The sequence below is a fragment of the Lagenorhynchus albirostris genome, chromosome 14 (assembly GCF_949774975.1).
Source record: "Lagenorhynchus albirostris chromosome 14, mLagAlb1.1, whole genome shotgun sequence".
Taxonomy (NCBI): Eukaryota; Metazoa; Chordata; class Mammalia; order Artiodactyla; family Delphinidae; genus Lagenorhynchus; species Lagenorhynchus albirostris.
The window spans coordinates 38,756,811-38,772,404 of record NC_083108.1 but is presented as its reverse complement, the minus strand read 5'-3'; the positions used below and the strand labels follow the sequence as shown (position 1 = coordinate 38,772,404).

At 38.5% G+C, this 15,594-nt stretch overlaps 1 protein-coding gene and 1 pseudogene across 5 annotated transcripts in view; one reads left to right on the top strand and one right to left on the bottom strand.

Moving 5' to 3' along the window:
- ZNF24 (zinc finger protein 24) overlaps positions 1-15,594 on the bottom strand; it is a 38,767-nt gene that overhangs the window by 18,954 nt on the left and 4,219 nt on the right. For 3 of the 5 annotated variants that reach the window (XM_060121415.1, XM_060121417.1, XM_060121416.1), the window contains exon 4: positions 9,382-14,843. The exons of 1 other annotated variant lie outside the window; for it this stretch is intronic. In XM_060121415.1, the coding sequence (XP_059977398.1) occupies positions 14,305-14,843 (539 nt within the window). In that variant the 3' untranslated portion in view covers positions 9,382-14,304. Of the gene's footprint in view, positions 1-4,103; positions 4,277-9,381; positions 14,844-15,594 lie in introns of those variants that run through there. One more of the 5 variants, XM_060121418.1, reaches the window with a different exon arrangement.
- On the top strand, positions 1,178-2,034 carry LOC132504373 (small ribosomal subunit protein uS2-like; annotated as a pseudogene).

Here is a 15,594-nt window from a genome sequence, read left to right as displayed (position 1 = left end):
ACACATAGGATCATGACAGATGTAAGCCCAAATACACCAGTAATTATATTACATGCAAGTGGACACAACACAAAGATTCTTGACTAGAATTTTTAAAATTAATCATGTAATACTTACTTGAGATACAACTACCAGAATCCAGGAAATTTAAAATACAAGTATGGAAAAAAGATACTGCATTCAAACACTAACCAAAAGAAAGGTGCTAATCGCTGTACCAATATCAAACAAGAAGTAGACTTTAAAGCAAAAGTCTTACTAGAGATAAAATGGGACATTTCTATTGATGAGTCAATTTACCAAGAAAATAGAAATATTTTAAAAGTGTATACATCTAATAATTTTACTTCAAAGTATATAAAACTAAAATTGACAAAACTAAAATGAGAAAGAGATAAATCTACAATCCTAGTAGGAGACTTTTACACAACTCCCTTAGTAAAAGAGGACAAGCAGAAAAAATGTCTAAGAATATAGTATATGTGGACAATATGATTAACAAAATGACCTAATGGACCTATTAGATAACAGTACAACCAACAATGACAGAAACCTTGATTCTTTTTAGGTGCACAGAGAACATTTTCCAAAACTGAGCATATGCGGGTTTGTATATTCAACAAGCCTCAACAAATTTCATCAGATTGAAATTGTTTAGAGTAGGGCTGTGCAGTAGAATTTTCTGTGTTCTACCTGCATTGTTCAATACAATAGACACCATAGTCAACACAGTAGTCACTAGCCACATGTGGCTACTGAACACTTAAAATGTGTGCCTGATGAACTACATTTTATTCATTCTAATTAATTTATATAGCCACATCTGGTGAGTGACTACATATTGGACAGCACAGACTTAGCACATGTTTTCACATAACAATGAAATTAGCTAGAAATCAATAACACACACACTTTAAAAAATTCCCAAATGTTTGGAAATTAAGAAAAACAATTTAGCTTACCCATGGGTAAAGGAAGAAAGCACAATAGAAATTAGAATATATTTTTATCTGGATAATAGTGATATTATTAGGGGAAAAAAAGGCTAAAATTCAATGATTTGAGTATCCATCACAAGAAGTTAGAAAAAGAATAGCAAGTAAATCTAAAGGAAGTAGGATGAGGTCCATAAGCGTTGTTCTGGTTTCTCATCATAACTTAAAGAGAAATATTCACAATGTCCAGAGCCCTTGATGTCCTGCAAATGAAGGAAGAGGAGGTCCTCAAATTCCTTACATAAGGAACCCACTTAGGGTGACACCAGCCTTGACTTCCAAATGGAGCAGTGCCTCTACAAAAGGAAAAGTGATGGCATCTGCCTCATAAATCTGAAGAGAATCTGGGAGAGGGTTCTGCTGGGAGCTTGTGCCATTGATGCCACTGAAAACTCAACTGATGTCAGTGTCCTCCAGAAGTACCGGCCGGCAAGCAGTGCTGAAGTTTGCTGCTGCCGCTGGAGCTACTCCTACTGCTGACTGTGTCACTCCTGGAAGCTTTACTCACCAGATCCAGGCAGCCTTCCAGGAGCAGAGACTTCTGGTGGTTACTGACCCCAGGGCTGCCCACCAGCCTCTCACACAGGTGTCTTATGTTGACCTGCCCACCATTGCTCTGTGTAACACAGACTCAACTCTGTGTTCTGCGGGCATTGCCATTCCCTACAGCAACAAGGGAGCTCACTCAGGGGGTCCGAGGTGGTGGGTGCTGACCCTGGAAGTTCTGCACATGCGTGGCACCGTCGCCCGTGGACACCCACGGGAGGTCATGCCTGATCTCTACTTCCACACACACCTGGAAGAGACTGAAAAGGAAGAGCAGGCCACTGCTGAAAAGGTTGTGACCAAGGAGGAATTTCAGTGCGAATGGATGGCTCTAACTCCTGAGTTTACTGCTACTCAACCTGAGATCCCAGACTGGTCTGCAGATGTGTAGGTTCCCTGTGTGCCTATTCAGCGGTTCCCTCCTGAAGACTGGTCTGCAGCTCCCACTGCTCAGGACACTGAATGGGGAGGGACAACCACTGATTGGCTTTAAGATGTTCTCCCATAGCCCTTAAAGAGAAAATGGAAATGAAGTTGATGAAAAATCAACAGTTTCTTTAAAAAAAGAAAATAGAAGGAAGGAAATAGTAGAGCATGAATTAATGAAATAGAAAGCACACATTTTAAAAAAGAAAAGCCAAAAGCTCATTTTTGAGAAAGAATTAAATTGACAATCCCCCAGCAAAACTGATCAAGAAACAGAGAGAAGTCCCGTTTGTCAACGTAAGGAATGCAAAAGTGGCCATCAGTACAGATCTACAGCCACTACCAGTGTAATATAAAGGATATGATTCATAATTTTACCTAAAAAATTATAAAATTTACCCAAAATTAACACAATAAGAAATATAAAATCTGGGACTTCCCCAGTAGCACAGTGGTTAAGAATCCACTTGCCAATGCAGGGGACACGGGTTCGATCCCTGGTTGGGGAAGATCCCACATGCCATAGAGCAACTAAGCCCGTGCACCACAACTACTGAGCCCGTACTCTAGAGCCTGCGAGCCACAACTACTGAGCACGAGAGCCACAACTACTGAAGCCCACGCTCCCACAGCCCGTGCTCCACAACAAGAGAAGCCACCGCAATGAGAGGCCTGCGCATCTCAACAAAGAGCAGCCCCTGCTCACTGCAACTAGAGAAAGCCAGTGTGCAGCAACAAAAACCCAACACAGCCCAAAACTAAACTAATTAATTAATTTAAAATAAAATGTCCAGCTCAATGGCTTTAAAAAAAGAAAAGAAAAGAAATATAAAATCTAAATAGCTCTGTGTCTATTAAGGAAATTATTGGGAATTCCCTAGTGGTCCAGTGGTTAGTATGTGGCACCTTCACTGCCGGGGTGGCCAAAAAGAAAAAAAAAAGGAAATTATCTGTAACTTAAATTTTTCCCATCAAGAATAGTCCAAGCCATATATCTCAGCAGGGAAAAGTTCCAGACATTAAAGGAAGAAATAAAGCAATCTTACACAACCTCTTCAAGGTAAAAGAAAAAGACAATACACTACCCAACTAATTTTATGGAAGCTGTGGATTATGTTCCTTACAGAAGAAGATTTCCTTCCTGGAACTAGACCAGGAGGCATGACTTTCCCAAGGATTTTGGCACACGCATTTCTCCGCATCTCCCTAGGATGCCTTTCAGGCCTTTGATCACTCCAGCTGTCAGGCAGCTGCATCCGAGCCTCCAGGGCACATTAAAAGGAATCTCTTTCTAACAGTTGGGATCCAGTGGCAGGCAGACTGAATCTAATTATCTACAATATCATACAATGCATATTTATCACTTACACTACACTTCTCCAGACAAGGTGTTTGTTATTTGTTTATAAATGTGGTTCTGTTTAAATGCTTTCATTAAATTTTATTTAGTCAGCTTACTCAATGATATAGCTAATTACAGGGGGCCAGTGGAATTCCCAGACTGTCAGTTGGTCAAGGGGGCCCTATAGAAAACTCCAGAAGAATGAAAATATTCCTTTCCTGTGAGCCATGCTTTAGGGAAAAAGTATTCTTCTAAATCAGGGGTCTACAAACTACTGCAGGAAGACCAGCCAGCCACTGTTTTAATAGAACACAGCCTCACCCATTTGTTTGTGAGTTATCTAAGGCTGCTTTCTGCTATAAAGGCAGAGTTGCATAGTTGCAGCAGAAACTGTATGGCCCTCAAAGCTGAAAATATTTGCTATCTGGCCCTTTACAGAAAATGTTTGCTGACCCATGATCTAAATGAAAATTTTTTTTAACTTTTATCGATTTTTTTTTCTTTTTGCTGATTATAAATGTGCTGCTAGCTTGCTGTTAAAAAAAAAAAAGATACTATGTAAAAGAATAAAGATAAAAGTCATTTATCTCCAGAAGCCTACTTAGCAAACTTAGTATTTTGATGAGTGCCATTCTACATATATATTTGTGTACTTTTTTCCAAAAATGATATTGATGATGGCAAATGAAAATTTTCCCATTGTTGTATCATAAACATTTTTAAAATAAATTTATTTATTTGTTTTATTTTTGGCCGTGTTGGGTCTTTATTGCTGCGTGCGGGGTTTCTCTGGTTGCGGCGAGCGGGGGCTACTCTTCATTGCGGTGCGCGGGCTTCTCATTGCGGTGGCTTCTCTTGTTGCACAGCATGGGCTCTAGGCGCGTGGGCTTCAGTAGTTGTGGCTCACAGGCTTAGTTGCTCTGCAGCATGTGGGATCTTCCCGGGCCAGGGCTCGAACCCGTGTCCCCTGCATTGGCAGGCAGATTCTTAACCATGCGCCACCAGGGAAGCCCTATCATAAATATTTTACACATCCATAAACATAGCTCTTCATCTTCTTTTTAAATATGGCTGTAGGGGATATTTATAACTGCTTTCTCAATATTCCCTTCTCCCTCTCCCTGCCCCAAGCTTTCTCGATAACAGCACCTTACCTGATTCTCCTTTAGTAATTCACTCTCTCCCTTTCGGGGCCATTAAGTTTTCTTTAACTTTGAATTTTGAGATAATTTCAAACTTATAGAAAAATTGCAAAAACAGAACAAAGAATTCCTATATTTGCTTCACCCAGATTCCCCAAGTAGTATTTTATCACATTTGCTTTATAATTCTCTATCTACTTATGCTATATGCCCAGATATATCTATATCTATATCTATAGATATGTTAAGTTTTCCCTGAATTGTTTGAGTAAGTTACAGACACAATGCCCCTTTGACATTCAAACAGAGCGAGGAGGAAGAGGATTTTGAGCAGAGAAGTGACGCAGTCTGAACATGATCTGGATGCTGTGGGGAGAGCTGAGTGAAGCAGAGCAAGCAGGAAATCAGGGAGGCTATGGCCTGACCAACTGGGAGGACAAAATTGCCACTTTCTAAGATGAAGAAGACTACAAGAAGAACATGTTTGGGGAGAAATTAAAAATTTGATGGGGGCATGTTGGGTTTAAGATGCCTAATTAGTCACTGTACCAAGCCCAGTTTATAAGCCTCCTCCTATTTGCAGGGCCAGAGTTTCTGCTCTGTGATACTGATGACCCTCTAAGAAGACTACCTGCACCAACCCTTGAGGTTGCAGGCCCACCAGGCTGCAGGCAGAGGGAGCAACTGACTCCCGCTGGATCTCTTGCCTGCCACTCCTCCTGTGCTATTGCATTGTCTTGGAACCTGACTGCTGGAGAGGCTGAATGGTGCACCTGGAAGTGTGGAATTGATGTTCTGTGGTGGAAACTGACCAGAGGGCAAGCAAGGGGAGCCTGCAGAAAATTCTTCTCCCTCCTCCTACCCCATGGTGAGGTGAGATGACATAGTTCATGCCATTTGCCCTCTGAAGATAGTCAGTGAGACTAAGCAAACAGCTGTGCCTAAGCTGTAGACACTCAGTAACACCCACCTGTGTTTGTTCTCTCTTTTCCCTGCTTCACCGCCCATTTACCTTCAGTCATCCTGTTCTGGGATTGCATCACCCCAATAAAGTATTAACAATAAGGTTTAATTTTATGCTGTTTTCTTAGGAACCCAGATTAAAGCAGGTATCAAAGTGGAGATGTCTGGTAGGCAAAGCGATATATGAGCCTGTAGTTCAGAGAAGAGATCTAGGCTGAAATATAGATTTTGGAGTCCTAGGTAATAAAGATCTAAGACCAGATGAGATTACCTAGGAAGTGAACATAGGTAGAAAAAAGAAGAGATTTGAACACTGAGCCCTCAGGCACTCCAACATACTGAAGTCCAGAGAGGTGAGGAAATACCAGCATCGAGACTGAAAAGAAATGTCCCATGAAGTAGAGAAAAACCAAGCATGTTGTTTCTTGAAGCCAAATGAAAATACATCAATTATGCAAAATACTGCTGATGGCTCAAGCAATATAAGTAATAAATGAATATTGAAATTAGCAATATGGAGGTTAGCAAAGTTGATTAGCACTCTTCTTTTCTTTTGTCTTGTTTGGCCACACCATGCAGCTTGCGTGCGGGATCTCAGTTCCCTAACCAGGGACTGAACCTGGGACACGGCAGTGAAAGCGCTGAGTCCTAAGCACTGGACTGCCAGGGAATTCCCATTGATTATCACTCTTTATGTGGAGAAGAATTTGTGTAATATACAGTAATGTCACACCTCTCATTCCTGTTATAATTTGTATCTTCAACTTTTTTTCTTTCCTGATCAGTCTGGCTGGAAGTTTATCAATTTTATTAATCTTTTTTAAAAGTTAGCTTTTGGTTTAAACAGAGTACAGAAATTGATTTTTCTCTTGTTTTTCTGTTTTCTATTTTGTTGATTTCCAATCTAATCTTTCTTCTCTTTACTTTGGGTTTAATTTATTCTTTTTCTGGTTTCTTAAGGTGGAAGCTGAAGTATCAAAAAATTGAGACTTTCTTTTTCTAGTATAAGTATTTCATTACTAAAAGTTTACCAATAAGAGCTGCGTCCCAGAGATTACTTTTTTCAAATATTTCGCTATTCCTCCTCCCTCCCCTCACCTTCAGGAACTCTAATTACTCTTACACATATTAGGCTGCTTGAAGTTGTACTACAGCTCTGTTCAATTTTTCTTAGTGTTTTATTTGCCCGTTTTTCATTTTGGATGGTTTCTTTTGTTATGTCTTATCTACCATGATTTTTTTTTATTCTTTTCTTCTATTATGTTTAATCCACAGTTAATCCCATCTGTGCATTTTTTAAAAATCTCAGACATTGCAGTTTTTATCTCTAAAAGCTTAATTTGGTTGATTTTTTTATAGCTTTCATGTTGCTACTGAGCATGTTCAATACTTCCACTAGCTTCTTGATCACATGGAATAGTTTAATAATTGTCTTAATGAGCTTGTCTAATTCTTTGTCATTTCTGGGTCAATTTGATTGAGTGGTTTTTCTTATTATGGGTTGTATTTTCCTGTTCCTTTGCATGACTTATGAGTTATCCAATTTTTGATTGGATGCCAGTCATTTTGTATTGTACGTTGTTGGGTACTGAATATTTTTAGTATATATATTCTTGAGCTTTGTTCTGGGATGTGTTTAAATTACTTGGGCAGTTTTACCCTCTTAGGTCTTGCTATTAAGTATCTTTTAGGCAGTGTTTAGTCTAGGGTTCATTTTTTTTCTCCTATGCAGGCAAGACTCTACTATTCGAATCCAGAGTTTCTCAACCTCAGCACTATTGATATTTAAGGCTGGATAATTCATTGTAGGATGTTTAGCAGCATCTCTGGCCTCTACCCAGTAGATGCCAGTAGAGCCCATCTTCTCTGGTTATGAAAACCAAAAATGTCTCCAGATACTACCAATTGTCTCTTGGCGGGGGTGGGGCGGGGCATAAAACTGCCATCGTTTGAGAGCCATTGCTCTGACGTCCTGTGACTTAGGAGGTTTTCTGCCCTCGTCGATGGTACTATTACTGGCACTTTGTGAGTTCCAGTGATTTTTTCCCCCTAATTCTTCTGGATGATTCTTTCCCCCACCTCAGGTAGTTTCTTTACACAGGTGTTCATCAGCAATCAACTGAATACTTGTGAGGGACCCTCTGCAGACCTCCAGCGTTTAGGTCTCTCCTCTTTGGTACTCTGCCCTGCCAATCTAGTCCCTTGGCCTCTCAGGGCGCCTTGCTCCGTCATCTCAACTTAGGGATACGGTCAAGCTCTGCTTGAGTTCTCCCTCCCTGTGCTGTAGCCTAGAAACTCTCTCCAGGCAGTAAACTGAGGGAACCCAAGTTTGCTTCATGTTTCCCATTTCAGGGATCACGTCTCTCCCATCCTTTGCTTCTGATATATTTTGTCTGGTATTGTACTTGTTCAGGCAGGTTAGTCATCTTGGTCTGCAGGCTATGTGAGTGACTTTTAAAAAGTATGTTTGCATGCTAATTAAAAAATTCAGGAGAGGAAAATTTGATAATGCAAGAGGTGAGGACTATTGGGGTATGCCTTTGAGTAGGTGTGAGAGGGTGGCTTAGATCCAATGAAGATGCTAGCCTCAGGCAGAAGCACAGTTGATCCAAAGTTAAGAGGAAAGAGGCACTAAGATTAGCAAACCAAGATACGGACATTTTGTTTACTGTTTTCTAGATTTTTCTTTCTGTTTTAAACATGGTATAATAGGTATAGATGGGGATAGGTATATAGAGAATAATATAGGCGTAGAGAGAACATAAAAATGTTAATGGGCTGTTACTATGTGGACTCATGGGTGACTTTTGGGGTGATTTCTATTTCTAAACTTTTCCTATTATATATTAGTTTATATATTAATAGTTATATTATAGAATTATATTTTTTAAGAATTTAAAGAAACGAGATAGCTAGACACTGCTTTGTTCTATTCTCAGCACCTACTCATTACACTCCTTTGCCCAAAACCTCTCTAATAGTTTCCCATCTCATTCAAAGTAAAAGTCATAGTCCTTACCAATGGCTAACCAGGTCTTCCATGATCTGGCCCTACCCTCCACCCTTAACTCATTTCTCTGGCTTCATCCACTACTTTCCCCCTTTTCATTCTGCTCCAGCCACTGGCCTTCTTGCCGTCTCTTGAACAAATCAGGCATTGCTCCTACATCAAGTTCTTCGCACTTGCTGTTCCCATGCCTAGAACATCTTTCCTCCAGAGTCTCGTGGACTTCCTTATACTCATTCGTATCTTTTCTCAAATTTCACTATCAGTGAAATCGTCCCTGGACAACCTATCTAAACTGCAATACTCTTCCTCCTTGATGTTTTGTGATCCCTTCTTTCCCAATATATTTTCTCTTTACCATTCATCACGTCGAACAATATGCTTTCCTTTTTTTCCACTGCCATCTATAGTTTCCAAAATCAATAGATGTAAACCCCAGAACACTCTTGGACCTGAGCAACTTCAAATCCACAGGCCTGAAAATTTTAAAAAGAGAACTCCAGAGAACCTTGTTGGGGGGGAGGCAGGGGAGTGGAGGCCATGGGGAGGAAGTCCAAGGGTCACATACAGGGGATGCTTCAGGGAAACACCCCAGGAGCAATGGTTGGAGGTGGGTACAGCATAGACTCAGCAGTGTAATCCCGTCTGAGTCCCAAGTTAATGAATCTGTAGGAAGGACAGAAGAGAAATGCCAAAGACCTGATTGTGTGAAGTTTTTCATCTACAGACAATGCCAACACCAATGTTCAGTTATTATCGGAATTTAAAGTATATGTGTGTGGTGTGTGGTGTAGAGTAACAAATGGCAGAGGTTGACAGAGGCCAAATCATGGAACGCCATGCTAATTTTATTAACCTATGTAGTGCATTAAGTCTAGAATTTAAAATTACAAAGGTTTTCTAAAAATTGATACGAAAATACAAATAACCTATATTAATCAGGAAAGAAATCCAATTCAATTATCTTAAACAAGAAAGGGACTTTATTGGCTCACAAAACGTTAAAGTCCAGAGGTAGGGCAAGCTTTAGGCACAGCTGGATCTAGGGCCTCCAGAAAATTGACATCAGAACTTAGTTCTCATTCCTTTCTGCTAGCCTCTGAGTTTCCCCTCAGACTCTCTCCACATGGTACAAATTTTCAGGCTTACACAGTCATTAGTTCGTGAGATCTCTGTCGAGCGTTCTTTCCAAGAGTTCCAGCAGAAGTTCTGTTGAGGGCTTTCTTTAGCCTGGCTTGAGTTACATGCCCATTCTTTAATCACTGTGGCTAAGGAGCTGTGGGACTCAGGAGGGCCAGGCCTGGTTATGTACTCACCTAAGCCACAGGGAATGGGTTCCCCACAATAAATAAGGATTCTGTTATCACAAGATGGGGAAAGAGATGCTGAACAAAAACAACATATATCCACACATAACCCAACAGAAGAGCAGGTAAAGGATACAAACAATCCATGATAAAACTATAAACGGCCAATAAATATATGTAATCAACCTCACCATTAACCAGGGAAATGCAAAATGATCCTTTTTTTTTTTTGCCCATCAGATGAAAATTATCAAGTGTAGGTAAGGCTATATGGGGAAATAAGCACTTTCTATACAGTTGGTGAAAATAGAAAGTTATGAGGGCCTTTGGGAAGGCTAAGGTGGGTCTACCAGAGCACACCCTTTGTCCCAACAATCTACCTTATACTCCATTCTAAAGACATATTCACACACGTGCACAAAGAGATATGAAAGAGATCTTTACTTCGGCAATGTAATAGCAAAAGAAAAAATAAGGGAATAGTTAAATAATGGTATTTTCATAGTATTGAATACTATTCAACCATTAAAGAAATTTAAAGACCTCAGGATCTGAGACAAAAAAAAAAAGCAAGCTGCAGAATACATATATATGATCCTATTTATGTAAAAACAGCATTTATATGTGTATGTATATTCACATGGAAATTATGGAAAGGAGATCAGAAGAACGTATACTAAACTGTGGGCAGTGGAATGTGATAGGAAACGCTGCAGAAAAGGGTCTCTCTTCAGTCTTGTGTAAGAGTTAAGTACACTGAGATGGTAGTCATTTATACTTCCATAATTTAAAAAAATGGGGAAATGCAATTCACAATAGGAAATGAAAATGGCCAATAAACATATGAAAAGATGTTCCTTCTTATTAACAAAGAAAAGAAAGATAAATTTTTGCCTATCAGAGTGGCAAAAATATTGAAGGATTCAGTGTTGGTTGGGAGTGTAGGCAAAGAGGCACTCTGACTACTGATGGAGTTGTAAAGTGGTACAATCTTTTTGATGGTATTTCTCAAAATGTTAAATGTGCATGTTTTCTGACCCAATAATTCCACTTCTAGCTATTTATCCCACAGAAATACCAACACAGGCAGCAAAATATATACGGATGTTAACTCTACCTTTACCTATAATAAAGATTCAGAAATAACCAAATTACCTACCAATAGGGGTTGGCTAAATAAGTTACAGTGTATTGATGCAATGGATTAGTATGTAGCTATAAAAAAACAATGTCTACATCAAAGTGGGAGGGAGGAGGCAAGTCTCAGTGCAGTTCACGTAAAATAGGGATATGTACCCACCACACTCATATGATCACTGTGACGATTAAGAGTTAATCCATGGTAAAGCACTTCCAACAGTGCTTGTATACAGTGACAAGTGTCAGCTATTAACACATTTTTGCTTAATTATGTATATGTCTAAGTCTGGAAGAACAGCAAACCAAATAATTATTACTTCTGTGTGCAGACCATGAAAAGGAATGTCCTTTTTCATTTTACATTTCTGTACTGTAGAAGACTCAAACGTGCATGTTTTAATAGCTTTTACATTTGTTAACCATAAGATAAAAGCATAAAATTTATCAATCAAGGTTTAATAGCCATCATTCATTGCATTGTGAAAAAATATACATCCCTAGAATTCACAGAACTAGATTTTGAGTTTTAGCTCTAATTGGCCACATGCAAGTCACACAATCTCTAAATCTTGCTTTCCTAGTCTACAAATCTAAGTGAGATAGGTAAAGTGTCTAATCCAATGTCTGGCATGCAGATTACTTCAGTACATAGAACTCTCCCTTGAACTTACACAAATGTATTAGACATATTGCTAAATGATCAAGTGCCAACTGGGTGTGAATGTGGGGAGTTCAACCTCCAAGAAAACCAAAAGAAAATTTAGCAGTAATGAGCAAATAAATGCTCAGTGGCTACTGGACAGGCATCAGCAGTCTGCATGCTGTTAACAATGACTGCTCATTTGATAACCCAACAGATGCCACTGCTTGGCAACTGCCAGATCACCACTTCATCAGAGGCTGGCACCCCCCCAGAATCGCCAATATGATTATCTGTGTTAACGTATATGAATGTCTGGATGAAATCATAAATCACCAAATAGTTATTTAAAATCAAATTGTCTAGCGGGAACTTAGACTAACCAGAGATGGCGAGTACACAGACCATCACTTCCTTTTCATGTGTATTGTCACACAGTTTTTTTGGGTCCAACCCATTTTCCCCAGAGCCTTGCCTTAGTTTCAGAATCCTTTCTAAACAACGTACAGGTATCAGAGATGGCAAGACAACCTCATATTTGCCAACTCAAATACTTTCTCTAAGCTCTCACATTATACCAAACATCTTTGGCATTTATGAAAAATGTACCACAGGAAAGCTTCTTTGTATATAGGAAAAATAAGATCTAAAAAAACCCATGAAATTCTAGCCACCAAGAGGTTATTCCCTTCTTACCTACTCTGATAAAGGAATTCTGTCATCCCAGCAGTATTCCAAATATGCCACCTCAAAACCTACTTGGAAAGAAGCCAGTTATAAATAAATCAATCAACCCAAGACCGTTTTATCTTAGAGTGGAGGAATTTATAGCTTTATTGGACATTGACTTGTTTCCTCTCAGCCACAAAGAGAAGACCCAAACAAAAGTCCCTACATATTCTTGTATAACTTAAAATACATTATATCATTACTACATATTTATACTTCAATAAATCTTAATCTATAAAGCACATTTCTTATAATTGTTATCAGAAAATCTATAGACAAGCTCCATTCTGCCTCGCTTCTCCACCAGCTGGCCTCGCATTAGTATGCTTTTTAACAGGCTCATGCAAATCTCACCTTCCATTTTTTAATTTGATCCAAGTACCAGATGTAACCAAAACCTCTGGAACTATGAAATATTTTTATTCACATGGGTCATTTTCCACACAATTATGCCCACTATAAAAAAGCCTTTTCTCATATCTATATTTTAACTTTCAGAGTTTTCCACTAAACAGAACCACAGTACTTGGGATTCTCAGACAAGGAGTATATGATCCTACTACTACAATGTGTATTATTTTTATACATTAAAAAAATGTGTTAAGACTTAAAATGAAAAAAAAAAAGTTCCACCAACTCTTGACAGTTAAACTAGTTGTTATAACCTAGTTTTTTTTTTTTAAATAGAACCCATTCAACTTAACATGTAAGTATAACCTCAATGCTACTAGAGATTAATTAGTTTTTTTTTTTTTATAAAAGACCCACAAACCTCCAAACTGTGATAGTTATCTCAGACTCACCTCTGAAGATTGCTGAAGAGCTGGCTAGCTCTTTGAGCTGAGTCTTCCTTTACCCAAATACAACACCCTGGTAAGACAACTATGGCTCTAGGAATCTCAGAGGTGGGGGAAGAGGCTAACTCACATGCAACAGCTTTGTACCAACCCCCAATGATTTACAGTGGAAGAAATACCTACCTAATTATGGCAGGGTTACAGTACCTAGCACAGTGCCTTGTCGGTAGAAAATTTAATAAATGCATGGCTGCTTTGTTAGCCTGGTGTTCAATCCTTTTGTACCAAAGGAGTAAAATCGCAAACCTGATACTCACTGCCCACCTGTCATGGATTTTTCTGTCCTTAAAAATGAAGGAAAAATAATAATGACTTAGATCTTCAAGTCTTTTGTTTTCTAAAAGCCAAGACAGACCATCACTCTTGTTTACATTTGCCCTTCAACACTGCCATTCACTACAAATCTTTCCCTAGTGTTATAATTTCTACCTTCATAGTTTTATAACTGCTTATTGTTTAGACTGTCCACTTTCTAATGATACATGAGAGGACATTATTTTCATTAGTGGGATGCTTCCCAATTACAGGTAAGATGAGCTATTTTTGAGTTTTCCTGCAGGCAGGAAACTAACTACACCTAGATAAATTCTTGATATACTTCAATTCATGGATCAAAGTATTTGTCAATCTTCCCCAATCTAGGTGTCCCATTCACTTTTTGATGTTTCATCACCATCACTTCTTATCTGAGTTTTAAGGCTCATTACACTTAGAGGTTTTTGGTCATCCTTTATCTTCTATTTTCTGAAATGCATATTCAAATTAGGTAAAAGAAAACTGGTAAATTTGGAAAAAATGGTTTCAGTTTTCAGATTTTACAATTCCTACATTGCTTTTCAATGTAGAAAGGAATGTATCCTTGTAAAGAACATTTCAATGATCAACACAAATAACATATCTGTCTAAGGAGGAAAGTTTTAACAAAGGGACAAAGAATCAGGTAGTTTATCGTTTGGAAAAATAATAAGAATATAAACATCACATGGAAGATTTAGGCATTAACACCTGAATTAAGTTTAAAATGTCAGTTTCTAGGCAGGTATGACACCATTTCTTTCAAGATAAGATAATAATAGTGGGTGAAAATTTTCTACATTTCCCAGTGGATTTTCTAAGTCTATAGGAAAACTATTATGTATCATTTCATGTTTTTAATTTTGTCTTCATTTCAGAAGAAAAAGACCTGAGTGCTGATTTTTTTTTTCATTTCTTAAACTTTCACAACATTGAGAAGTTTCTCTGCATTGTGTCTTCGTTGATGTCTAAAAAGATTCGAGCTTTGACTATAGGATTTCCCACACTGAACGCATTCATAAGGTTTCTCCCCAGTATGGATTCTCTGATGATTAATAAGCCCAGAATTCTGGCTAAAGGCTTTTCCACATTCGAGACATTTGTAAGGTTTTTCTCCAGTATGGACTCTCTGGTGTTGCACAAGGATAGAACTCCTGCTGAATGCTTTCCCACACTCAACACATCCATAGGGTTTCTCCCCACTGTGGATTCTTTGATGAAGAATAAGGGCTGAGCCCTGACTGAAGTGTTTTCCACATTCATCGCATATATGTTGTTTCTTTCGGGAGGGATTTCTCTTTCTTTCAAACCTGCCCTTGGGAAAACAGGTTTCTCCATATTTAAAAATTTGAGGAACACCTATATTGAGAGTGCCAGGAACTTCATGAGATTCTACTGCTGAAGGAATCTCCTGCTTTGGAGCTAGCGCTCCATTTTCAGTCCTAGCATCATCATCTGAAATAAACAGAAAATGTAAATATCACTCATTTCCTATTCTGAGAGGAAAGAAACTTGAAGAAAAAAATTTTTTAAAAAATTAACTAAAAGTAAATAGCTTGCATATGTCTATAAACAGCACTATGAAAACTGATGATAAGGGTACCTACTCTCAAAAAAGAAAAAAAATGAAATGGCTGATTATGAGGTTAACGAAGTGAGAGCATGGGAACATGAGAAATTAAAAGGTTGTATCCTAATAAAAGTGGTAACATAAGGGAGTGGGTTATACAGTAGTAGTCAAAAACCAAAGGGCAGAAAAATGGCAGATTTTTTAGAGAGTCTAAGTTAGAGACAGTCTAAGTTAGAGTCTAAGTCTCTAAGTTAGAGACAGTCAAAGTGATGCAGCTAAGTCTGGAGAAAAATAAAATAAAATTGGCTGTTATAAATCATTTTAATATTCTTTTGCTTTGAAAAAGGGAGAAATTATATCAAAATACAATGTGTAAATAACCACCAATCTGTCAGAAAGTGACTATTTCTAAAATGAGCAGGACAAGGCAGGTCACAGCCAAGATCAGACTAAAAGGAGAATATAGGAGTCCTGACAAAAAGCTGAAGGTAAGCCGAGAGTTTCCTGTGTTAACTTGGGACATGACACTTACAAATTCAATGCACCTTTAATAACTGAAAGTTTTCCTTTAAAAGCAGCCTCATGTATTTGGTATTTGTCATGGTTTTTAGACGAGTTGTTACTTCCAGGCCTCAG